Here is a 27,009-nt window from a genome sequence, read left to right on the forward strand (position 1 = left end):
TTCACTAGCTAGGGTTCTAGCGTTAAACGTTGGCAGGGTCAGTTTCCAATGGCGGCCTGTCCAGTGGAGCCAGGCTTTCTTAGCACCCCCTGCTGCGTCACAGGTCTGACCGCCGCCGTGGTCAGTTGTTCCTCAGCCGCTGGTGACTGAGGGCCGGGGTTTTATGGAACTAATCATGAGAGGTTGCGGCCCATTACTGCACCAGGGTGGCCAACTCCTGTTCTGGTGAGGGAGTGCGTTGCCGGAGGTGTTCACCGGCATCAGGTCGCACCCCAAACCTGTTTATGCAATTCCGTCGACACGCAGTTTCTTCTTGATTTAACCCGGTGGGGAATTCCGCGGCACGGGGATTCGAGCCACGGTCCTCTTGTACGCGAGGCGGATGTTCTACCTCTATGCCACCACTGCATATTAATTACGCGGCTTTAAACATTCCGAAGTTGTTGACAAGCTGCTTGTCTTTTCCGCCCTAGAAAACGTCGTGCAATTCATAATCTGTGTAAACAAAACATACAAGGATCCTTTAAAAAATTCAGTCGGTTTCCAATACCTTATGTACTAAATAAGTACTAGGTTGTGTGTCTGTAAGGAAAGTCATTGATTATTTTTAGCATCCTTTTTTTAGTAATGATAGTTTTTTTAATATTAGTTGTGCTAGCCAACACAAGTATACGGTATTCGTTGTGAGTGCAGAATATAGCTCGATACAAAACTAGGTTGACTATTCGTGGCAGTATGTTTGTAAGGTCGTCAACAGTGCATGTTTGCTCGGATTTTCTTTTTGTGTGTTTGTGTTTCCTGCCGTTTCGGGGAGCCGGCCCGTGAGGCACGCGGGCGGAGCGGCGCCCGTGCCCAGGGAAGGGGGACAGTTTTCTTGTTTTTAGTTACAGTGTCCCTGCGTGTGCGCGTTGTCTGTTTTATGTCTTTCTTGAGGGGTCTCGCGCATTGAAAGGCGTTCGGCCGTTCTGTGTTTGGACTGTTGGTTAGCGCGCGAGGCTCCGAACGCCGCTGGCGGACCCCGTCGAGCGCCCTCTCGGTGTTTTTACGGTCTTTTTATTTTAATTTTGTATGTGTAAGAAGCGGTCGTAATTCTCGTGCGCATCTTCGAGAGTGGTGGAAAGGCCGGGGTTGAGACGCTTCGGCGAACTCTAGCTCGGCTACGATTTCTGCAAGCTTTACGAACTTTATTTGGAAAATGTGTTTTGTATGCGCAACAGATTTTTTCTAAACATACAGTCCACTAACGAAATGATTATTCACTTTGCTACATTGTACATACACGCCCAGGTGATCGCTCTCAGCCCCTGAGCGCATAAAGGAAGTTGCATTGTTCGTTATGAATATTAGTTTGTGATATTAAAGTCATCACTTTTCTTGCAATAGGGGGAGGCGCTGCGGTAGCTCGAGGGAGCGGACGTGCTTCGCATGAGCTCCGCAAATTTCGACCAGCCAGGCCCGATCATCTCAACGGACCTCAAAAATTCTTGTTGGAGCTTGAAGAGGAACAGAAGCGGACCACTTGGACAGCAAATTCGAAGAGGTGGGCCCATTTTTGGGTTTTCTACCGGACTTTGCGTTTGCCGAGTGGCGGGGTGCGAGCTAAGCCTCGTTAGGCCTAGCGCGACAACGGGCGTTCGAGGACTCTCCGGCCTCGTCACGAGCGACGACGGCGATGGAGACGGCCCTCTACCTCGACAACCGACCCAACACTGACAGGGCATCAGAAGCATCACCAAAAGATTTCATGGAAATCCAGGAGATAGAAGAAGATTGCCACGTCAGCACTCGGCCAGCGGTTGAGGCGGGAAACGCGGCGATTTTCGCGCCAAACGAGGTCGCCATGTTGGGCCCGCAGGGCTCGCAGAGCGAAATTGAGCAGGAAGACGAGCAAAATTGGGAATTAGCCAGATCGAAACGCAAGAGGAAACCCCGCAAGGAACGGAAAAACCCCGGAGATCTCCCGCCACCCGCCCAAGCGGAATTAGGCGCGAAAACGCCGGGGGGCGCCTCGACGGCAGCTGGAACGCCAGCTGCGCTGAAGCAAGACAAGAAGGAAGCGGCGCGCCGGCCAGGCCCAAGATTGCCGCCGCTCCCGAAAGACGACTTCAAGGTGATCCTGAGACCGAGGGGCCTCGTGATACGATCGCTACAAACCCATCAAGTCGCCCGAGCCGTTGTCGCAGCGACCGGTGCAAAGTGCAAGAGCGAAGACATAATTATAAGACTACGAAACGGTTCGAACATCATCATAGTCAGCACAGACGATGAAGATACGGTCCAGAACGTAAGACGTATTACCCATCTTACGTTTCACAACAGAGCGTATGAAGTCAACGCCTACGTAGCAGCCCCCGAAGGCACTCAAAGAGGCGTGATCCACGGTATAGAACCGGGGACATCATCTCCCGAACTCAAAGCCAACCTAAGGGTGCGGACTCAGGGAGTCAAGATCCACAGCGCCCGGATGCTTGGAAAGTCAAGTTCAGCCGTCATCACGTTTGACGGACCCACCACACCAAGACAAGTACTATACTGCGGAGGAGAGATGTGGTGCTACCCATACCGCCCGACGCGGCAGATTTGCTATATCTGCTGTCAACAAGGACACAGATCGGACGCCTGCCCCAACCCGGGAAGCAAGGCCTGCAGACTCTGCGGAACGCAGAATCCAATGGAAGGACACTCGTGCACAACCAAGTGCCTGGTCTGCGGAGGCGATCACGCAGCCGGCACGAGGGAGTGCAAGCACCGGCTCAAGACGGCCGAAGAGCTGCGAGGAGGACCCACACGAGGCAGGCCCACACAGCGACAAAGCCGGAGGCGGAACCGAAAGGGAGGACGTGGACCAAGGTGGTTCAGCTCGGAGCGGACCGGGAGCCAGGCCCGGGATGAGGCGAGCCCGTGCAGAAGCCGGTCGCGGAGCCAGAGTCGGGGCCAGAGTCGGACCAGAGACGAGTCCTACCCACCCTTGGTAAAGCAAAGCGGAGACCCGGGACAACAAAAGCAACAACAGAAGAAAGGCGGAGTGAAGGTGAGCTGGGGAGCAGGCCCTCCCAAATCACTTTTTCCGCACTCGGGACAACAAAATCAAACAAACAATGAAAATAAACTCGCTGAGGAGAATAGGGCACTTAAAAAGGAGCTCGAACTCTGCCGCGAGGTAACGCGAAAACTTAAAAAAAGAATAGATGACCTCATAAAGGAAATGCAGCTCCAGAGACAGGGTTCGCCCCCGCGAATAATGAACCCGGCCCCGCAAGCGCCGGAACAGCCCTTGGAGCAGCACACACAACAACCACAAATCTTAGAGAGGAAATTGGAAAATTTTATGAGTATGATGCAAAACCAACTGATGCAATTGCAGCAAAAAGTAGCGCTACAAGATCAAAATTTCCGAATATACGTTAAAAGACAAAACACACAAAAAACAACAAACGACGCCAGAGACAGGCTTTTTTAATGAAAGAAGATTCGGGGCAGAAAACCAAAGTGGAAAAAGCAGTGACGCAACATGGCAGGACAGAACCAATTAGATATATGGCAGTGGAACTGCAGGGGATACCGGCGCAAGCAGGGACTCCTCCAGCAGTTCATCAATACCAGACACACACCTCCAGACATCATCATGCTACAGGAGACTAACACCACACCCACCATGAAGGGATACACATGTCAGGAAAACGGACGAGTCGCTACCCTCATCAGCAATAAGCTGGTCACCATAGCACACAAAGAGATTGAGGGCACACAGATAGAACATATAATAACAGAAATTATACCCAAAAAGAAGCACAAGGCAAAGAGCACCTTCGTAGTTAACCTTTACAGCCCCCGAAAACAAAAGGGTGGCAATTTCAGCAAGCTCTTTTCGGAAGCAAATAAACTAGTCAAGACGAACACCTTAGTAATCGCGGGTGACTTCAACGCAAGAAGCGCGAGCTGGGGACACCAAAAAACAGAGAGAAAGGGGAAACAGATATGCGTGGCGGCGGAAAGCATAAACTGTGACCTCCTAACGGATGAAAATCAACCGACTAGGCGAGGTAACAGTGTGAGTCCAGATACCTGCCCGGACCTCACCTACATTAAAGGAACAAAGCAGGCCGAGTGGGAAAATCTGCTGGAAGACCTAGGCAGTGACCACTACATACTAAGAACGACAATTGAAGCAGCCAACGTAAAGAAGAAGATCGGAACGGCCCACCTTACCAACTGGGACGCCTTCCGCAAACACTGCGAACAACTAAAAGGGGAAATCACTTCCGTGGAGGAGTGGGGCCAACAACTGAAACAAATACAAGAACTCTATACGAAAGAAATAGATAGAACAGAACAAGTACCGGAGGTGGACAAGCGGCTGCTCGGGCTATGGGAAGCAAGACGCGGGCTCGCCAAACGCTGGAAAAAGCAAAAGCTAAATAAAAAACTCAAAAAGAGGATCGCGGAAATCACGATAAAGGCAGAGGAGTACGCAACACAACTGGCCAGGCAGGGATGGCAGCAGTTCAGCAGCTCACTGAACGGCACGCTCAGCACGGCCAACACGTAGCGCATACTAAAGGCCCTCATGGACCCAACCAAGACAAAAACAGAAAGTGGCAAGGCAATTCAGAAATTGGTCCACCAGTACGACGGAACAGACGAAGAACTGCTAGAAGCAGTCCGCATCAAATGCTACGGAAAGGACAACCCCCAGGGCTACGACGGGGAGTACCAAGGGGCGGACAATCCTGCAATGGACAGGCCGATCACGAGAGAGGAAGTCCAGGCGGCGATAAGAGCGACAACACGAAATACAGCAGCCGGCGCAGAAAAGATCAAGAACGCCTTGATTCGCAACCTCAGCGACGAGGCAATCGACCAGCTCACGGTGTACCTCAACATGCTGTGGGCAGAGGGGATGGTCCCGAAGGAGTGGAAGCACGCTGTCGTGGTTATGATACCCAAGCCCGGCAAGAAGCTTCAGATAGAGAACCTGAGACCCATTTTCCTCACGTCGTGCCTTGGCAAATTGTACCAGAGAATCGTCACCAGGCGAATCCAACAATATCTAGAGGCCGAGGAGCAGTACCCGCACAGCATGTTCGGCTTCCGGGCGAACCTGTCAACGCAAGACGTCCTACTGCAGATCAAGGAAGAAATCATAGACACGGCACCCAGAACTGGCGAAAACATTATCATGGCCCTGGACATCAAAGGGGCCTTCGACAATGTTAGCCACGAAGCCATCATAGAAGGCCTAAACAACGCCAATTGCGGAAGGAGGACCCACGACTACGTAAGATCCTTCCTATCAGAACGCACAGCGACAGTGGGGTTGGGAGACCTGCGAAGCGACACCTTCACCACCCCACGAAAGGGCACGCCGCAAGGATCCGTAATCTCACCAGTGCTCTTAAACATTGCGATGATCGGACTGGCCAGAAAACTCAGCAAGATCGATGGCATCCAGCACGCAATGTACGCCGACGACATTACGGTCTGGACGACTCGAGGCTCGCTAGGACAAAAGCAAGAGAGACTGCAGGAAGCAGCAACATGTGTAGAAGAGTACGTGAGAGAAAGGGGCCTAGCCTGTGCCACGGAGAAGTCGGAACTTTTTAGGGTAGGGTCCAACCCCACCAAGGTGGACCTGACAGTAAGGTTAGAAGGCCAAAATATACCGGAAAGGGACATGATACGCATCCTAGGCATGTGGATCCAAGGAAGCAGAAGGTGTACCCACACAATCAGTCTACTCAAGACGTCAACAGAACAAGTAAGCCGCATGATAAAGAGGGTATCGCAGAACAGAAGCGGGATGAAGGAAAGCGACACGATCAAGCTCGTCAAAAGCCTGATAGTCAGCAGAGTCACGTACTCGTTGTCATACCACCGCATGACCAAGAAAGACAAAGAACAGACGGAGGCGCTGCTAAGAATAGCGTACAAGACGGCACTCCACCTAACAAAGAACACATCAAATGAAAAGCTGCTACAAATGGGCCTAAACAACACATTCGAAGAACTAACGGACGCCCAGCTAAGTGCGCAAATAGTCAGGCTCCAACAGACAGTCACCGGCCGCAAGCTCCTAGAGAGATTAGGACACGACGTAGAAGGGATCGTAGATAGAACAGCCACCATTCCAGACGAGGTCCGTCAAACACTGGATGTCAGCCCCCTGCCGAGAAACATGGATCCCAACTTCCACGCCGCTAGAAGGCAGGCCAGGGCAGACTATGTGCAGCGGAACCTAGTCACAATGGAAAATACGGTATACACAGACGCGGCCCTATACCCATGGGACCGCAGGACCAGAAAGTTCAGAGTCGCGGCAGCAGTGGTAGACCACATGGGGGAACCAATCAGCAGTGCGACGTTAAGAAACTGTACGGTAACGGAGGGGGAGGAGGCTGCCGTAGCTCTAGCGGCCGCCGAAGGTTACCGTAGGAACAAGTCTCTCATAATCCTAACAGACTCCAAAGCAGCATGCAGAAACTACACACGGGGCAAAATAAGCAAGGAAGCGCTGAGCATCCTCCTCGAAGCAAGGCTTCCAAATAAGACCTTAAGACACAGGATTTTCTGGATACCGGCACACACCGGGATAGAGGGTAACTCGAGGGTAGACAGCCTAGTTCGCGAGATCACGAACCGAGCAGGGCAGTCAGAAGCCCTGGAGGACCCCATAACGGTGGAACCAACGTATACAGAAATACTAAACTGCCACAGAGGGCGGAGATTCAAATACCCACCACCCCACACATCATTAACACAGCACGAGGCGGTCTGCTGGCGGAGACTGCAAGCAGGGACATTCCACAATCTATACATACTACACAAGATGTTCCCTACACAATACAGGAACACATGTCCGTGGTGCGGGGCAACCCCCACACTATACCACATCACATGGGAATGCGAACAAAACAGAGCCTTCCACAAACTAAATAACCCGAGTGCGGAACAATGGGAGGGTCTGCTGACCAGCAGCGAGCTCACGGCCCAAAGGGCACTGGTGCGGCACGCCTGCGAAGCAGCAAGACTCAGCGGTGCCCTGGAATAGGGGCGCCGACCTTGTGAAGAGGCCGAAGATATGAAGACATCGGCCCGCCGCTAAAACCAGAAACTTTTTAGAGCAATAAATGTTTTCTCTCTCTCTCTCTCTTGCAATAGCCAAGCATTCCATCAATATTACCAGGTTTTCACTGTCAGAGTGATGCACATCAAGTCTATATTGCAATAACCGTTTATGACAGCATCATAGCTGTGCTCAGTCACATATTTAGGTTAAATATTCTAGCAGGTTTAGGTGGTCTGTAGAAAAAGGATAAGACTGAATTATTGGCTGCCACTGACACAGCTTGAACATCGACAGTGCTAGGGTATCTTGTACGTCACAGTTGATTCTTGAGTACAAGAATAGAAACACCACCACCGCGAGAATTAGGAAAATGTTGAGAAATCAGGTAAATGATCACCGATAATAATAATTACGTCCAGAAGAAAGCTAGCAATGAGTTCCTCCATGCATTCATGTGAAAACATTTTAATCGCGTATCTCATACGGCCACGGGTGGCTGATAAACATCATTTTTGCAAGGGGTTGTTATGAGAAGGTACAAGGAGTAAGGCAATCTATGATGCAAGCTGAACCAAGTCATAGGGCCCGTACAAAATGATTGCCATTTGTGGGCCAAACAAATTTGCAATCGCTTCCTTTGGCCCATTCCTTGGTAGCTTGAAGGAGGGCTCTGTTTCTCAAATCGAACTAGAATGCCCGATACTTTGCACTCAGTTCATCATCGACTTTACTGAGAATGTTTTCGTGCTCAGTGAAAGGAACATTATGTATCTCGAAATTTCGTTCCCTACTTGTAAATTCCATATCATCTACATCAGCGCTGAGCTGGGACTGTGCACTTTCAAACTGTTCCAATCTTTTTCTTCAAGATCTCGACAAAATTAGCGGAACACTTTAATTTTATTGACCTCTCAGTGGCAATACGGAATGTTTCCGCGCAGCTCAAAGCGACTGAACGCGCACTCTACATGCAGGGCAAGCAAACGCTTTCCGAGCACTGGCAAACTCAGGATAAATATTTTACCTTGGTAACTTCAACGTAAGCCTTCTAGTCATCCGTGCACACAGAAACCCCTGCAGCAATACGCATCAAATGGCTGCCCACTACGGATGATAGCCTTCCAAAATAATTACTGCCACGCTGTAGGAAAGGTTGACGCAAAACTGTCTCCAGCTCCGTACTCTCCGCCACGGATTTTCTCGGAAGGCTGCTGCCTTACCAGGATAAAAACACACACGGTCATTTCTGCTTATGACTCAATGAAAAGATGGGTGGAATATAAGAGCGTCTCTCCTCTAACTGGGCGGTTCTCGTGTTTATAAATCCCTGTCATTTCTTTATGAGACTTTCATTCCTACACAACTTTATGCCACCTTTTTGTTGTATCAACCACCAATATTTAAATTGCTTTGTGCTCGCAACAGATTCATTCCCCCGACCACTGTTGTCTCTAAACCCTTTGGAGAAAGTGACTGTGCCAGCACCAGGAGGAGTACCACACATTTGAGTACAAGATGTTCAGTTGTTTGTAAGGATTCACCACACACTGCACATGTGCCATCTTCTTGGTTAAATTTCGTTTTGTAGCTGCGCATTTTAAGACACCCTAACACAGCTAACGAGGCAGCTAAAAGCGCGCTTTTCACCTGTCTTATCATTTCCTTGAAAACAAAACAAAAAAAGCATACTGTTCGCAGCCCTGATGAAGTGCTGCTGTGGACGTAAACTCAATAATGTCTATATATTTAAAAGTTTTGCGTAGTAATAATAAAAGGCCGATACAGAAAACGGATGCAGCAAACAGAATTCTCCACTGTTTCTATAGCCTAGGACGTTGCTTCACGCGACGAACACTGCTAGAAAAACAACTGTGCGCGCACTTTGAACGCGACTGATGAAATGCCTAATTACGACCAAGCTTTAAAATTATGGTAAAGACAAATGTGCAATCTTGGCACCGTAGAGACAACTGAGGTCAGGGAAAGTTCCTAACTGGCTGTTTATGGCGATTACAATTATGTAAAAAGATTTGTAAATATAGTGAACTGCTTAGGTGCATTTCGGCTGTGCAGCAATGTAATCGGCGGGTGGGCTTGTGTTGCTTACCGAAATGGCCTGCTTTTACCGAAACAAATAAACACCCAATTAACAAAGTACAGCCGTGCACATCCCATTCAGTATAGGCTTCTGATGTTAGAATGAAAGTATTCCACAGGCGCCTGTCGTCTCAGGGGCTGTTTTGTGACAAGTAACTGTAGAAGATGGTTGTCTTTACAAAATTAACAACAGAAAAACCTGGCATGTTTTCAACGGACGTACCCCCGATCACTCTATTGGCGGCACCTACCTTTGCGTCGTCCCGCCGGCTATCCATGGCTGCCTAGTCGCCAGGGTCTCACGCTCTGCTCTATATAGCGCCATCTGGGCCGCGAAAGGAGGCCGCATCCGGCGAACAATGACGTCTTCTTCCGCCCCCAATACAGAGAGCGGAGGGCGATAGCAGCCTATCACTGACCGAACTGCTGCTGACCGGCGACCATGACGCCTGAGCGTTTGGAAATGCGGCAAATTAAGGATGTATGTTCCGAAGGGCGACCATATTCCGGTGTTTTTCGTCCGCCACAGAGTCAGATCGGAACCAGCGCATGGGGACTGTCCTCATTTGCATTAGCAATATGGTCAAGAACGGAGATGGACTTCTCATTGGACGAGGGAATTTCCAGGTGCCTTTTTGGGGACATTGCCGCAGCATCGTTGCATATTGCTTATTGTACATTTTTTGAGTCTCCTCAATGGTACAGTATGGATGGATGGATGGAATATAGGAGCGTCCCCTTTGAAACGGGATGGTAGCAGTAGCTGTCATGGTCATTTTCCTCCATTTATCTTAATTATTGATTTAGAATGGTTAACTAAACCATCATTCTATTTATTAAATTTTGCTCCTACATTACTAACATTATGTCACTTCTCTGCTTTTAAGCCACCAATCTTCCAGCCGTTTTTGCTAGTTTCCACCACCGGTTTATTCACCCGGCCACTGTTATCTCTAAACCCCAGAGCTTCAGGAACAGTGATTGCGCCTGCATCAACTTCCGGATGGATACCATTGCATTCTAGTATAATATGGTCAATTGTTTCACTGGAGTTTCCACATACAGCACATGCGTCATCTCCATTGTTAAACTTCTTTTTGTAGCTGCGTGTTCTAAGGCACCCTGATCTAGCTTCAAAAAGTAGGGCACTGCCTCTTGAGTTATCAAAGAAATCTTCCTTCCTGATCTGCATTTTCCACTTTCGGTATAATTCCACACACTGTTTTTTTTTTTTTCATCGAATTTATCCAGTTTTTACCTTCTGTGTTTTTCACCTGTTGCTTAATGCTCTTTATTTCTCCGTCCTTGTTACTAGCATACTTACTAGCTAGTTTCCTAGTTCTTTTCCTCCATTGTGAGTCAACGCTTTTTAGGTACAGGTATTTAAATACCTTAGCTGCCCATCTGTTACTGTCCAATTTCCTCAGGCGTTCCTCATATAATATTTTACTCTGAGCTTCCCGTACTTCGAAAGATGCCCAGCCCATATCTCTCTGTATCACTTCATTTGTGGTTTTGCCCTGGGCACCCAGTGCTAATCGTCCAACGGCTATCTGATTTATTTCTAATGTCGACTGTACCTCTGATTTTTGGTACAAAACCGCATTACTGAAAGTAAGCCCGGGCACCATAATTCTTTTCCAAGTACCCCTCAAAACCTCATACCTGCTGTATCCCCACAATGCCCTATGCTTCATTATTCCGGCATTTCTTCGCCTTTCTGCCTTAAGTGACTGCTCATGCTTTTCAATGTATGACAATCCTTCGTTTACCCATACCTCGAGATATTTATATTCTGCTACTCTGGGTATTTCATGGCCTTGTAATTTCAGCCCCTGATCAGTTGAGCCGTTGAAAATCATCAGACCCGACCTAACTGCGCTGAAACTGAAGCCTAGAGCGTCCCCTTCGTCTTCGCAATACTTAACTAGAATTTGCAATTCTTCCAGACTGTCAGCTAGCAACACAATATCGTCTGCATACATCAAACCGGGGAGGCGCTGCTCTACCGCCTTTCCACCTAATCTATATGACAGGTTTAAACCTATGTTACTCTCTTGTATCCTCCGTTCCATATTTATCATATAAAACATGAACAGCAGCGGTGATAGAGGACAGCCTTGTCTTAATCCTTTGCATACTTTGACATCTTCCGTACTTCTTATCCCTTCCCATGTAATTTCTAATTTGTTAGCCCGGTATATTTCCTGTAGGAACTCTGTTATCTCGTAACGAATACCTTCGTCTTTTAATATGTTCCGCAGGAGTTCCCTGTATACGTTGTCATGCGCCCCGTTTATGTCCAGGAAGGCGAAATAGAAAGGTTTATTTTCCACTCTAGATATTTCGATGCATTGGATAAGCACGAACAGGCTATCATCTAAGCGCCTACCATTTCTAAAGCCGTTCTGAAGTTCTCCGAGTATCTTGTTACTTACTACCCATGCTTGCATCTTTAATTTCACCGCCTGCATGGCCAACCTGTATATAACAGATGCAATGGTAATCGGCCTGTAAGATTTTACGTGCATCCTTTCTGCTTTCCCTTTATAAATCAAATTCATTTTACTTTGCCGTCAGCTGTCCGGAATTCGCTTGTTCGTTATGACTGTTTCCAAAGTCAGGTAGCGGAACTTGTAGTACATTTGTGAGAACGCGTAACAGCACAATTAAGAGTGCCTCAGAATAAATCGTGTAACGCTCCACGCTGAAAACATAGCACCGGCTCTGAGGTCTTGAAACGTATGGATTTGGCAAACACACAAAAGATGGCGCTGTCTGTAATGTCTTAGAACAGTGGAAGTTCCGGAGCTCCTTCCAGCCAGTGGTGCGGGCCACGGCGTATAAGCTTGTTGTATCCCCAGTAGTGAATCTCGTGCCCCTTCAGGTGGTCTAGACGAGGACCAATAGAGCTGAATATAAATCTTTGCTTATGCAATGGGAACGCGCAAATAAAGACGGGGACATACTCGCGACTGACTAAGAAAAAACATGCATATTTATAGTTCCATGTCACTGTGACAGCGCACGTGTCAGCAACTTTCTTTTTTATACAGTTTGATAGACAATTATCTCTTACGCACTTATCACCCGAACTTTGAATAAAAAAGCCAGCTCACGTGCACTCTAGTCACAACTGTGCCTCAAGCCAGTGAAGGCTTATGAGACGTAGCCCAAGAGCATGCGCCACAATGTAAATTGGACCCTTTCCTTAATTCATTCAAAAGCTGATCCTCCCCTGTTTGGCCTATGTATACTTTTCCGCATGTCAGAGGAAGTTTATGTACAGCCCCAACTGAACACCTACCATATTGAGTGGCGTCACGTTGCAAACACTTTTTCTCGGAGACTTGTGCGGGATAGAAAAAATCAACATCGTAGCGATTGGCTGCATACTTGACGTTGTGGACACCCTATGAATGTAGAGTACAACCGCCGGTCTCATTTTTGGCCACCTTTGGGAGGTCTTTGCAGAAGCTTCTTACTGACATGGGGAAGCCAGCTTTATGTAACCTGCCAAGCTGATTGTTGAGGCTATCATTCACCCGGTTAACACACGACTTTTGCAAGGCTTCCTTCAGACATGATATACCAACGGCGCGTCTTACAATGCGCAGATTCCAACAGCTACAGTCTTTTCGGGCTCGCGCCGAGTACATCCAACCAAGAGCAACCCGGTTTGACAAACGCGGACTCCGTGCAAGATAGTCTATCGGTCTTTAAACGACACGAGATGGGTATGACCTTCACCTACCAACTACCTGACCATAATGGACGGCAATTTTTATCTATTAACCTCACCTTAACACCAGGTTCCACGTGTTGGATGCACTCGCCTTTTGCCGTTTGAATCTGCGCACTCTAAGACGGTAAAACGCGCCATTGGTATGGTATGTGAGAAGGAAGCTTTCCAAACGTCATGTGTTCACCTGGTGAATGACAGCCGCAACAATCAAGTTAGACGGTTATATAAAGTTGGTTTCCTTATGTCAGTTATAGTAGTTGTGGTTGAGAAGCTTCTGCAAAATTTGAAAGTAGGAACACGAAGGTGGCGGTCGACCGGCGGAATTGTACCCTATATTCATAGGGTGTCCACAACCTCAAGAATGTAGCCAATCGCTACGGTGTGCCAGTGGTTTTTTCTACACTCCACAAGTTGGCTTCTTTGTGCCCCCGAATCGTCTCCAGGGAAAGGTGCGTGCGAGAATGCACGAAACGTCACGCCGTTCGGTATTGCAGGTGGTTAGTTAGGGTCGTACATGAAATCCTCCTGACATGCGAAAAGGTATACATAGACCAAACGGGTCGTTGTATAAATGAACGACTGGGGGAGCATCAGCTTTCTATGAATAACAGGAAAGGGTCCAATTGGCCCTTGAATTGCGGCACATGCTCTTCGGCTACGCCTGATAAGCCGTGCTGGCCTTTGCTGGCCAGAACCAAACTCTTGCCGTCCTGACCAGGCGGCACGTGAGCTGGCCGAGGCTTTTTTCATTGAAAGTTCTGGCGATAACTGCGTAAGTATTGTGTATATCAAATTGTATAAAAATGAAAGAGTTGCTGGCAAGTGTGCTGTAGGCAAATGCATGCACTTATAAATATGCACTTTTTTTTTTATGAATAAAGTCAGTCGCGAGTATGCACCCGTCCTTGTGCTCTTCGCGTCCGTGTCTTTTCCCTTGCTTAAGCATTTACGGCCGACTCGCCCAAGAACGTGAACATATATTTATTCAGGACGCTATGTATACTGTTTCTAGAGGGTATATCACTCTTACATGTAGACGTATGATAAGAAAGCAGATAAAATTGCTCTTTTACCAATATGGCAACACACAATGTGCTGAAACATTTCACACCAAACTTCATAATTGCTTTTGCCTCGATTATCTCTCTAGTTAGTTCGTGTGTGTGGTGAAAACCTAGCCTTTTTGCAACAGCGAAAAACAAGAGCAGTGTTGTCGGCGAATATTTTTGTTACGGGCAACATTCTTAACGTTATTGCTATGCTCTCTGAGCCCGTCATTTAAGCGACGGCCGGTCTAGCCGATGTACGAAGCGCCGCAAGACAGCGAAAATGAATAGACAACGTTATTTTGCACGGCACATATTCGGTTTGTCGGCTTTTATTGCAATATAGGAACATATTGCATTTTTTTCTAGGCTTGTTTACACGCGTGCCACAGGGAAATCAATCTGACATAGCCCAAAAACACCTCGCACCAGCATTTTATTTTTTTATTTTTCAAACTGTGAGAGAGAACATGGATATAAGGTATGGCTGCCAAATTCTTTTCGACGTTATTCTGATTGACTCGCTTGGCAACCTTCACTCTTTTACATTCGTTCTCCTACTGAAGCAAGATCCTGCTTGAACTAGCTTATTTACCTGACCAGAAAAGCTACAGGTAGCGCGTGAGTATAGTTTCAGGGCGTTGCTTAAGCATGATGCCCCGTTTTACAAGTTTCGAGTGGACTGAAATGTACGGAAGCAATGGCTTTTACTTCTGGGCTCAAACGGCCAGCAACAATGGACAGCTGTAAAATGCAATGTCAGGTCAAGAAATTTCCCATGATCATTAAATGACATTTCGTGTGTTACTTTAAGTGACGCTAAAAGCTAGTCACAAAAAATGAAACAAAGGTCATCCCCATTAGTAGTGAAACCTGCCGAGTCATATTCTAACCAAATAAGGTGATCATCACAAACCGGAACACTCATTAGGATTTGTAGCTACGAGACGTTTTTCGGGTGTCCTGTCAATCACTGCAAGAAAGAACTCGCTGAGTAATGGAGCAATGCAATATCCGATGCCTATTCGTTTCTTTTGAATAAAAACCCTTTCTTCCAAATCGGCACCGGCAGATTGAATATAAGTTAGTAATAAGTCTAAAACGTTTTCTGCAACAATTTCAGAAGCATTCTGAAATGCTACCACTCTATAGCTATCAATCTCCTCACTAATTCACTTGAACAGTTTGTGGTGAGGGGTAGAATAACACAAGTTTTTAATAACAAGAGAAACACGCAAAATTGTTTGGCCTGGTCATTTTTCAGAACTTCAAGTATTTTGTCCGATTTTTTCCCTGTTAAGGATCGCCAATGCCTAGAAGAGCAAGGTTCTTCTCGAAAAACATCACCAAACCTTTTTGCCATTCTCTGCAACGATTGAGCGTAAAGGCATGTCTAATTTGTGTGTCTTCGCGCTTAAGAACGTATTGAGGCTGTTTTTCACACTTATCTACAGAGGATAATAGCGCTTTCAAATTTAGCTTCTTTCCTTTCAGTTTGACTTCCGCGAGGCAAACCTTCCATCCTTGTTTGAAACGTGAGGCCGCTTCACCTGCTTTCTGCTTGAAGCCATATTTTTAAAGAACAGCGGAACCCCATCCGTGTCCATGGCTAACAAAGTGCCCTGTGCACGCGTGTAAATGAACCTAGAAAAAAATATTCACAATATTCTCCTCATTGCAAGAAAACCCATCATACAAGTATCTGTCTTGCCAAAATAATGCTGTCTATTCAATCCCGCCCTCTTTTTGTGGCTCGTACATAAACCATACCGGCCGTTGTCTAAATGACAGGGAGCATTACGTTACGAATGATGTCCGTAACAAAGGTATTCACTGCCGTGGTTGCCCTTTTCCACTGCTGAAAAAAAAAGGTTATCCCAACTCACAAGGATAGACTAACTAGGCATCAGAAATTATGAAGCTAGGCGCGAGGTGTGTCAGCCCACACCGTCTGTTGCCATATTGGTTATAGAGCAAAATTATCTGCTTTCTTGTAATCGCTGGACTTAATAAACATCTGTATGCCAGTGTGATATGAGTTGACCCTCCTGCAACTTGTCTGCATTTTGTTTTTTTCCGCTGTGCCAGAGTATATAGAGAGTTTCAGTTTACCGTTATCCACGATCAGCTACCGTGATCCGCCACCATGTGTTCTACTGCGCATGCAGAGATCCCCTTGACGCCGATAGATGGCGCCACATACTGGACGTTGGGCAGCTAAAGTATTTAGATATCTATACTTAAAAAGCGTTGACTCACAATGGGGGAAAAGAACTAGGAAACTAACTAGTAAGTATGCTAGTCACAAAGGCGCCATATCATTAATGCTATTCTGACTGGTCATAGGGTTTTCTTGGCAGGAAATACTGGAGTGGGTTGCCATTACCTTCTCCAGCGAATCTCATTTTGTCAGAACTCTCTGCCGCGACCTGTCTATCTTGGGTGGCCCTACACAGCAGAGCTCACGACTTCATCGAGTTTCGCAAGCCCCTCCGCCACGACAAGGCAGTGATCCATGAAGGGAGAGTGTTGACTACTGCCGCTTAAATACAGGAGCGAAGAAAGATGTCTACCCGCTTCTACGTATAGATGACGCAGTTGACTGTATGCACCCAGCTTCATACTTTTCTTCTATTGACTTGAAATCAGGGTACTGGCAAATTCCCATGCACACTGCAGATAAAGAAAAAATGGCATTCGTAACACCAGACGGACTTTATGAATTTAACGTTATGCCTTTTGGATTATGTAATGCGTCTGCAATTATCCAGCGGTTCATGGATACACTCCTGCGTAGACTAAAGTGGCAAATTTGTTTGTCATTTTGGCGACGTTGTAACTTTTGGCAAAACATTTAGTGAGCACAACAGCCGTCTAGATATCGTGCTTGATTGCATGCAACGAGCTGGTCTTGTACTGAATGCAAAGAAATGTCATTTTGAGGATCGTGAAACAATTGTCCTCGGTCACTTAGTTGACAAAGAAGGTGTTCGACCAGTTCCCAAGAAAATTAAAGCTGTCAAATGTTTTACGGCACCCCAATCAGTAAAAGAGCTGCAGAGCTTTTTAGGGCTATGCTCGCACTTTCGACGCTTTATACCAAGGTTTGCAGACACTGCTTACCCACTCACGTGTCTACTGCATAAAAATGCCAAATTCAATTGGACCAGCGAATGTGACTCAGCTTTCCGTCATCTGAAATTCCTTTTGACCTCGGGACCCATCCTCCGCCACTTAATTCTCATCAGCACCAATTGAAGTACACACTGACGCAAGTGGTATCGGCGCTGTACGTATTGCAACGCCGTGGACGCGATCAGCACATGGTAGCGTATGCCGGCCGCTCGTTGAGTAAATGAGAAATTGCACGGTTACGAAGCCGTTGTTTTCCTTCCTATCTGTAGGGGTCGTGATCGAGCACCATTGTCTGGCTCGTGAGTCTTCGTGATGCCTGCTCACTCGACGGGCTTTGCGCCTACAAGAGTTTAATTTTACTGTGGTGCATAAAAGCGGTCATAAACACTCAGATGCTGATTGTCTTTTGCGTTTACCACTTCAAACCACTGCAGACGACGCAGACAATTTCGATGAATACTTGGCTTCATTTTCACAAGCCTTCACCGATTTTCGAGTTGTCCGAACTGAGCAACGCAAAGACCAGACATTAATCTCTTTTTTTACGCGGCCCAAAATTCTACCAAGAACACTTTTTGCAATCGCGAGAGATTGCTTTACAAAAAGAATTTCGCCTCTGGGGAAGCACGCTTGCTTCTTGTCGTGCCGGAAAGCTTAAGCATCACAGTTGTTGAAATGATGCTCGACAAAGCCATGCATGAACACTTAGGAGTGGCCCGAACCCTCCACCGCATTTTACTGGCCGAAGATGCGTTCAACAATTCAGCGCTATGTAGCCAGCTGTACGCAATGCCAGCATTTCAAGCTGCCGACTTGAAGCCCACCGGGAAAACTGCAGCTAATCACGCCTCCCCATTCGACCTTCTTGGACCTTTTCCACGGTCCTCTAAAGGAAACCGATGGATTCTTGTGTGTGAAGATTATTTATGTGACAGTCGCGATACCATTAGCTACTGCGTCTGAAGTGTCTCATTTCTTACTTCGATTTGTTATTCTTCGGCACGGCCCTCCTGCAGTCCTCATTAGTGACCGTGGACGCCAGTTCAGAGCGGACGTTGTCGAAGAACTTCACCTCAGCGCCTTCAGTTTTCGCCACTCGACACCTTATCATCCCTAAACCAATGGTGTGGTAGAATGCACTAATCGGATTCTCACCAACATGCTAGCTATGTACGTCGCTCTCAAATCATAAAGACTAGGATGGCGTCCTTCCGTTCATTACTCATGCATAAAACACAGTGCAACATGAGAACTGGCTACAGCCCTTTCTACCTGCTCTATGCTGGCAATCAAACTGAACCCTCACCTCTTAAAGCCGATGAAAATAAATGTTTTCCCATCCATCCATCGCTCGCTTTGCTGAGGCCTCGACGCCATGATGAACCTTCTCTTGCTACCACACTCTGCAGAGCTGAAGAAGCTCGCTAGCTGGCCAGAGTTGGAATTTTATCTTCACAAGAACCTTCTAAAAACCGCTACGACGCCCGACACCAACAAGTTTCTTATATTCCTGGCGGCTATGTGTGGTTGTAGACATCTCTACGTAAGCATGGTCTTTGTCAAAAAATGCTGTCACACTACACTGGATCGTTTGTTGTGTTAGAACGCATAAGCGACCTGAATTACGTTATAGCACACTTGAATGCATATAGCCAAGTGATTTCATTGCAGAGGTTCTTCGAGGAAAGCACATCGACGGATGAAGAACGACGGTGGAGAAGAAGGATATTTGTACGACTAAGAACGTAACAATATGTCCACTGGCAAGCTCTAAACACCTTTTAGAGAAAATAAAATTTAAAAAATGCATGCGTATTTTTCATGTGCCAGCTGCTACAAAATCCTCAAGTTGTGATTCGAACAGGGTTTTTAATCTCTGCAATCTCTTTCGGTAACCTATTCCATTCGTTCAAGTGTAAGTGTAAAAATAAAAAGCGATTTACCTCAGTGCGTGAGAACGATGGTTCCACTTTGAAGCTGTGGTCAATACGAGGAAAACTTCAAGAAGCCGGTTCAATAAGCGCTGCAGTACAGGTAGTCTGATTATCATAAATTTTATGAATGTACATAAGACGTGATACTTTACGTCTGCTCTCTAAGGAAAGAAGGTTGAGGCTCCTTTTAATTTGCGAGATACTGGCGCAAGGTGAATATTGACGTGAGAGCAGCCTTATTTTGTAGAGTTGTAGCTTGGCAAAAAGATGCGTGATGGGGCTGCATATGAACGACGCATAGACTAATTTATAGCGGGATAATGAAGTATAGGCAAGGCGTTTTTTCTGGTTGTTTGCTTGATAAAGTGAGCGACGAATGAATCCGAGTGTTCTGTACTTGCTAGCTACTATGTTTTCAATGTGAGCAGTCCACGATACGTTGGGGGTAAGGTAGACACCCAAGTACAGTCGTGAGCAGCCTTGTCTAGAGCGCGCCGGCGGGGCTCTGCGGAGCAAGTCAGCGACATCTAACGTTAGGCTCTGAGTTTGAGCTATGCGTCCTGTGTGCATGCGCGGCAAATCATCAGGATGCCTGCTCATCACTTCCTCAAACAGCCCCTGCCTTGCGAGTACATTTCTTGCCGCTAGGGTCGCACTGCCTGCATTTGTGATAGGGTGCCTCGATTCGCACCCGCTCTCCGCATCGAGGCACCCTAATTTGAGAGGTTGTGACGGTCGCCGGAGCGTACGCCATGTTTCTCGACTGCAACGAGACGGCCAGGCAAGCAAGCGCGACTGATAGCGGATTAATGCGCATTCCTGCATACGCCCCCCTCATCGCCCCTGTACTTTATCGTGGAGGAATTCAAGTGCCTATATTTGTAATGATGCAAAATGCTCTGTCCCTTATAGCTTATAAACCGGCCCAAAAACACCCCATCGAACGAGACGCCTGCAACGCATGGTGCGTGGTCGTAACCTTATACGGACGAAAACAGACCCCAAACAGCCAACTAGGCCCGATTCTCGCACTATTTGCTATGGTATTTGAAGCGCGCGATCATCACTTGCAATTGCTTTTGAACCCGATATCATAGCCGCTTCGTGATTCGCACGAAACACGTTGGTTTTCAGGCCACTGTTAGATATCATGAAGCGAATGGAAACCCACGAGCAGGCACTGCTTTATTTTGGCCGCGCATGGGACGCATAACTCAAACACAACGTTAGATGGCGCAGACTTGCTCTAGACAAGTCTGCTCACGACTGTACTTAAAGGAATCTACTGGTTATATCACTTCGTTATTAATCGTACAGTTCAAGTGCAATTGTTCGACGCGTTACTAAATCTTATGAGCTTTGTTTTTTTTCATCAATCTGCCAAGCTCGGCACCAAGACTGCAACTTCAGAGAATCGATTATGTAAGGAGCGACCCATAACAAGATCGCATAACAAGAAGGCATGCCCAGACGAAGACAAGTCCACTTGTCGAAACGTCGGCTCATCTGCGACCTGAGGCGTACCCTATTTAGCCTTGTTCAGTTCATCTTTATTATACCGTGCAAACCATCTTCTTGCTTTCTTTCTACCAAAATCGCCTTTGCGCAGACGTGATATTAGTGGAAATATCATTTACGTAAATTAGGAGGCCCTAGAACGGAGAGGGAACTCCAGAGTTCAGAGGACCAAACGATGACTTTGAGCAATCAATAACAGCAGATTGTCGTCTCATGCTTAAGTATTCTTCAACCGAGGAAATGACTTGTCTCTATGTTTATGAGGTACATTTTACATATCAGCCGCTTATGAGGGACGCGATCGAAACCTTCGCGAATTCTGATTATAGCATCACTCTGTTCAAGTTCATGCAAGCTTTGGTGAAGGTCTGTGATTAGTTCAGAAAGTTGAGATTCACAAGAACGCCCAAGTTGGAATACATGCTAATTGGGTAAAGGAATTTTGGTTTCTGTCTAATATCTCGTTATGTGGAGAAGTTGAAATATCCTCTAAAAGTTTACAAACGACTGATGTAAAGAGATTGGCCTATAATTATTCAGTTGGTTTTTATCACCTGATTTGAATATTGGTACCACGTGCGCACGTTACCAGTCATCGGGGACATCGACATTGTCAAAAGATTGCGGAAAAATTATAGTAAGTATAAGTGAGCTGAAGTGTTGCGTTATCTTCAGTATTTTAGTCGTGATGCCAACAGGACCGGGGCTGACAAGGCATAGGTGAAGCTGCAACTAAATCGGAAGGTGTAGTAGAAATACATAGGTTCTTCGTCTTCAAAAACAACGCAAAAGAAAGAGATAAACCGCTCACAAATTTCAGTTTTATCCTAGTGTTCATTGGACGCAAAATCGGGCAGCTGTTTTGTCGGAGCAAGAGAAATCACTTTCCAAAATGTTTTCGGATTAAACTTAAGAAAATTACGTAAATCGAGGTTGAAGTATTTGTATTGTGTGTGCTTTATTCTTCACTTGCAAGTTTTTGAGAACATCTGGTACTCAGTCCAAGCACTTTCCGTGTCTGCGCGCGTGGCGTTCGCGTTCAGGCTTTTTTTCTTGTTGCGGAAACGTTTTGTGATCTTCGTAAACCAATGTTTATCGCTTTCTTCCGTGATCAAGTGTTTTGTAATGTATCTCTACTGCAGCCTTTTAAGCTCGTCAAGAAACTGTTCTCAGTTGGCCAATACAGATCTATCATGGCAATCTTTCAGAAACAGCACATAAAATTCGCCGAGGTCAGAGTTCAAACCTGTTATGTCTGCCCTCTCAAAATCACAAACACTTTTTGACTGGAAAGGCTGCTTTGGCGTAATAATATTCAATAGACAGTGCACAACTCGGTGGTCACTGATACATTCTAGTGCATTGATGCATGCTTGTTAAGGATCCTTTATAGCAAGTAAATCAAGAATTGCATCGCCCCGTGATCGGAGTCAGAACTAGCTATGACAATTGGGAAAAGGATAAGTGCAGAACCTCTGTTGATTCAGGCGTGCGGCACGTGCCATATGGGGGCGTAAGTGGCTCATTCTATGCCGGGGAAATTGAAGCCACCGGCTAAAATGACAGGAAAGTTAGAAATGTTCGCTTGAACTGTTGTTAAGATGTTGTAGAGCTTACCTGCAAACCCTTGGATACAATCTGGCGACCTGTAGCAAACCCCGAGGATCAGCATCGGTGCAGAGTCAATCTGTTTTCTGGTACGCGAGTTAATTTAGATGCATTCCAGATGCGACCGTAACTTAGGAGAAAGAAATTCTGGCCTTTCTTTCTGGCTGCTTTAAATGGACCCATGTATAAAAGCGATTGCACCAACCACTACTGCTGAAGAAGCTGACGTTGAGAGATTTTATGCTGACCTGCAATGCCTTTTAGACCGCACTCCCTCATCAGAGGTCCTTTTTCTCATTGGAGACTGGAATGCTAAGGTGGGGACTGAAGAATTATCCGGATTTACAGGCAAGTTCGGTCTCGGTGAGGCAAATGAAGCTGGGCAGAGGCTAGTAGAGTTTTGTCAAGAAAATAACCTGACCACAGCGAATACTCATTTTCAACAGCACAAGAGGCGCCTGTACACATGGACTTCACCGGACGGTCTGTACAGGAATCAGATTGATTATATTCTTTGCCGGCATAGATGAAGAAGCGCTATACAAGCAGTAAAAACAATGCCTGGGGCCGATTGTGGCACCGGTCATCAGCTTCTTGTTGCCAAATTTAAGCTTCGATTGAGGAAATCGCAGAAAACTAGAAGGCCTTTCAGGTATGATCTGGATCAAGTTCCATCAGAATATGCTGTTGAAGTCAGGAATCGATTTCAAGAATTAGATCTAGACGACAGAGAGCCTGAAGAGATGTGGGCTGATGTGCGTGATATAATACAAGAAATTGCTACTAAGGTAGTTCCAAAGCAAAAGAAATGCAAGAAAGCAAACTGGTTATCTGAAGAGGCTTTGCAAATAGCTGAGGAAAGGAGGATGGCAAAAGTTATGGGGGAAAAAGAAAGATACAAGGCTCTCAATGCGGATTTTCAGAAAATCGCAAGAAGAGATAAGAATGCCTTCCTGAACATACAGTGCCAAGCAGTTGAGGACAACAGCCAAGTGAGGAACACAAGAGCTCTGCATAAGACAATCAAAGATATCAAAGGAAGCTTCTTTGCTAAGCTGGGCGTGATAAAGGACAAACGAGGCAGGGACCTCACGGAAACCTCAGAGATAAAGAAGAGGTGGCAGGAATACACAGAAGAACTGTACAAGAAGGACCCGGATGTGCAAACCCAACATAAGACGGCTGTGATTGCTGATCTCGAGCCGGGCATCCTGAAGAGAGAAATTGAATGGGCCTTAGCCAGCCTTGCTAAGAACAAAGCTAGCGGAATTGATGGCATTCCAGCTGAGTTGCTTCAAAACCTCAACCATGCCGACGCTGTTAACGTACTGTATACATTATGTCAGCAAATTTTGACAACCCTGCAGTGGCCACAGGATTGGAGGAGGTCAGTTTACATCCCTATTCCAAAGAAAGGCAGTGCCAAAGATTGTTCCAACTACCGCACGATCACGCTTATTTCGCATGCTAGCAAGGTGATGTTGAAAATCCTTCTAGGTAGGCTGCAGCAGTATGTGGATCGGGAGCTTCCGGACGTGCAAGCTGGGTTTCGCAAGGGCAGAGGAACTAAAGACTAAATTGCCAACCTTCGCTGGATCATGGAAAAAGCAAGAGAGTTCCAGAAACCCATCTACTTCTGCTTTATTGATTATGCGAAAGCGTTTGACTGCGTAGATCACAGCAGATTGTGGCAAGCTCTCCAAGAGATTGGATTTCCAATTCACCTCATCTGTCTCCTCAGGAACCTGCATGAAGGGCAAGAGGCCACAATCAGAACTGGGCATGGTCTTACTGATTGGTTTCCGATTGAGAAAGGAGTGAGGCAAGGCTGCATACTGTCGCCCTGCCTATTTAACCTATATGGAGAGTGCATCATGAGGAAGGCCGGTCTGGACGAGTCTTCAGCTGGAGTGAAGATTGCTGGAAAACGTATCAACAACCTTAGATATGCGTATGATACAACTTTAATGGCAGAAAGTGAAGTGGAACTCAAGAGACTTCTGATGCGCGTACAAGAAGAGAGTGAGAAGTTTGGGCTTAAACTGAACATTAAAAAGACAAAGATCATGGCGTCTTGCCCCATCAAGTCCTGGAGCATAAAGGGACAAGAAGTGGAAGCTGTGACAGATTTTCTCTTCTTGGGCTCCAAGATAACCCCGGAAGGAGACTGCAGCCATGAAATTAGGAGACGCCTACTTCTGGGAAAGAGAGCCATGGCTAGCCTTGACCGCCTAGTAAAGAGCAGAGACATTAGTCTGCCAACCAAGATCCGTATAACTCGTGCTATGGTATTTCCAGTTGTGATGTATGGATGCGAGACTTGGACTGTGACGAAGGCTGACCGCCGAAGAATTGACGCGTTTGAATTGTGGTGCTGGCGGAGAATCTTGAGAGTTCCTTGGACGGCCAGAAGATCACATCAGTCGATATTGTCGGCCATAAACCCTGACTGCTCATTGGAGGGTCAAATTCTATAGTTAAAGCTCAGCTACTTTGGTCATCTGATGAGAAGAGAGGAGTCGCTGGAGAAAGATTTGGAGTTGGGAAAGGTTGAGGGTCACCGGAGAAGGGGTAGGTAGCGAACGCGAAGGTTATATGGCATCCTCGAGGCGCTGCAGATGAAGTTATGTGATGTTAGGAAGATAGTGAGAGACCGGAAAGCGTGGCGTGATATGGTCCATAGGGTCAGGAAGAGTCGGACACGACTGAACGACTGAACTGAACTGATAAAAGCGATACCTTGCCTCTAGCAGTGGGAATTCTTACCAGAACGAGGCCACCGTTTCGAAATGTTGGGACCCTATAGCACCGCTTCTTCATTAGTATACTGTTGGGTGTACGACTGCTTAGCTTGCACTGTCTCGCGAACAAATTTCAGCACAGCCGTGGAGTGTACGCCGCTCCCAGAGAACATTCCAGCAAAACTGAGCCGTGTTTTGGTTTGATGACCGTGTAGGACCTTCACAGGTGACAAGCCAGTTGAAGCCTGATGGCCTGTGCGCAACACAAACCTTCTTCTCCGTGGGTAGGCATGCCAGTGCTCACATGCAAACAGACATGCAAAAGCTTCTAGTTCACCCATGGAATGTATTTGTTCCGCCGCGGTCAAGGTTCTCGATTCAAATGCAACGGTGCGCATTTCTTCACCATCGCGTTGCTGACGTACAGCACCCAAACGCTTTTCCGAAGCATCTGTGATGACGATTACATCTGAATCTGGGTTCAACATCTGTATGGCAGGCCTAGCTGATAAAGAGCTTTTTACTAGATCAAAACTGCGTTGAGATTCCTCATTCCAATCAAACTTTTGATTTGACCTCAAAATCTTTCTCAGCGGTTCTACCAGATAAGAAAATCGGGGAATAAAACGGGAATAGTAACCTACAAGCCCCACAAAAGAACGACGAGTTGCGAGATCATGAGGGGCAGGCGCTTACACAGCAGCGTTTACTTTAGAAGGCAATGGGCACGAACCATTCCCACTAACGACATGTCCCAAAAAGTGCACCTCAGGAACAATGAAAAGACACGTATCATTTAGCTTCAATCCTGAAGCGTTTATACGCTGAAGTACCAGTTTCAAATTTTTATTATGCTCCTCGCCTGTCCTCTCCCAGACAATTATGTCGTCAATGTACCAAAGCACACCCTTACAGTCCTTCAACAATAGCTGCATCATTCTTTGGAAAGCCGCAGGAGCAAGGGCCCGACCAAAAATACTCTTTTGAATCGAAACAACCAATCATGCGTGATAAAAGTTGTTAGGTAGCGACTCTCCGGTGGAAATGCAACTTGGGGATATACTGACACAAAGTCAAGCTTCGAAAAACACGTCCCACCTGCCGTGTGCGGGAGAGGAAATGCGTCGGCGATGGCAGCTTTGTTAGCCTCACGGAGGTCCACGCACAACCGCAGCGAACCACCTTTCTTTCGCACGCTGACTACTGGGGAGAGCCATGCCGACGCAGAAATGGGTTCTATTACCCCCTGCGACTGCAGACGGCGTAGCTCCTCGGAATCTTGCTCTCGCAGAGTCAAGATACAGTGTTCTAGAACACTGTAGTCAAGGGCAAGCGCCGTAGTTCTGCAGAAACCGGCGGCATGGACGAGGGACGCTGGATGTGGCTCATGAAGTTCTTTACGAGCCCGAGGCCCGCCGTGAGGAGGTGCGAAAACTGATCGTGCAGCTCGGCGGAAAGCGAGGGGGACAGTCTGCGGTCGCGACGCTGCGGCAGGTCAAAGTTGAACCGACAATGTTTATGCCTAGACTGCGTATGGCGTCGAGCCCCAGCAAAGACGTGCCTTTGGTTGTGATGTGAAACGGCATACCAGCGGTGGTTTCGCCATGCGTCACGTCGGCCAGAAAGCATCTCACGATGTTAATCTCTTCTCCGGAGTAGTTATGGAGGGTGACAGCAGGCGAGCATAACGCATAGACATCCGCAAAGAATTTGCGGTAATGTTCTTCGTTGAGCAGTGTGACCACCCGACAATGGTTGACAAGGGGTCACTATTCCCACTTCCCTTGGCTGTCACCTTCGGGCCAACGTTCAACGCTAGTTCAACGGCGCGTTGATCACACAGCTCATTACGGCCTCAACCGCTGTCGTGGATCGAGGCGCGCGTCAACCCCAGGACGGCATGCCCGCTCCACGTTCTCCGTCAACCGCAAAGAAGCGGCGGTCACTGACAAAGGGATGCGGCTTCCCGAGTAGGACCACTTACCACGAAAGGGGAAGTGGCAAAACCCCCTTGATGAGTTGGCCGCTTGAGAAGGAAAGAAGCTCGGCGCAGCAGATGGACCGGCGTCTTCCACGGTAAAAGGAATTATGAGCGCCGTGGTGACGGGGGAGAGGATGC

The 27,009-nt window shown here is 47.1% G+C and overlaps 2 protein-coding genes across 6 annotated transcripts in view; one reads left to right on the forward strand and one right to left on the reverse strand.

The window, feature by feature from the left end:
* Positions 1-27,009, reverse strand: part of LOC146206929 (solute carrier family 15 member 1-like) — a 413,844-nt gene that overhangs the window by 328,386 nt on the left and 58,449 nt on the right. The window lies entirely within an intron of this gene.
* On the forward strand, positions 1,673-4,549 carry LOC146206933 (uncharacterized). The gene is made up of 2 exons (XM_084587575.1): positions 1,673-3,031; positions 4,436-4,549. Exons 1-2 carry the CDS (start codon positions 1,673-1,675, stop codon positions 4,547-4,549), a joined length of 1,473 nt encoding a protein of 490 aa, XP_084443701.1.

Source organism: Amblyomma maculatum, chromosome 1 (genome assembly GCF_055883805.1).
Source record: "Amblyomma maculatum isolate TAMU_Amacu chromosome 1, ASM5588380v1, whole genome shotgun sequence".
Lineage (NCBI taxonomy): Eukaryota > Metazoa > Arthropoda > Arachnida > Ixodida > Ixodidae > Amblyomma > Amblyomma maculatum.

Bases quoted from the DNA above. Each gene is read 5' to 3' on its own strand.
- LOC146206933 (XM_084587575.1), top strand. From the start codon at position 1,673: ATGGAGACGGCCCTCTACCTCGACAACCGACCCAACACTGACAGGGCA. The intron at 3,032-4,435 runs GTGAGCTGGGGA...AAACTCAAAAAG, and splicing joins AGAAGAAAGGCGGAGTGAAG to AGGATCGCGGAAATCACGAT.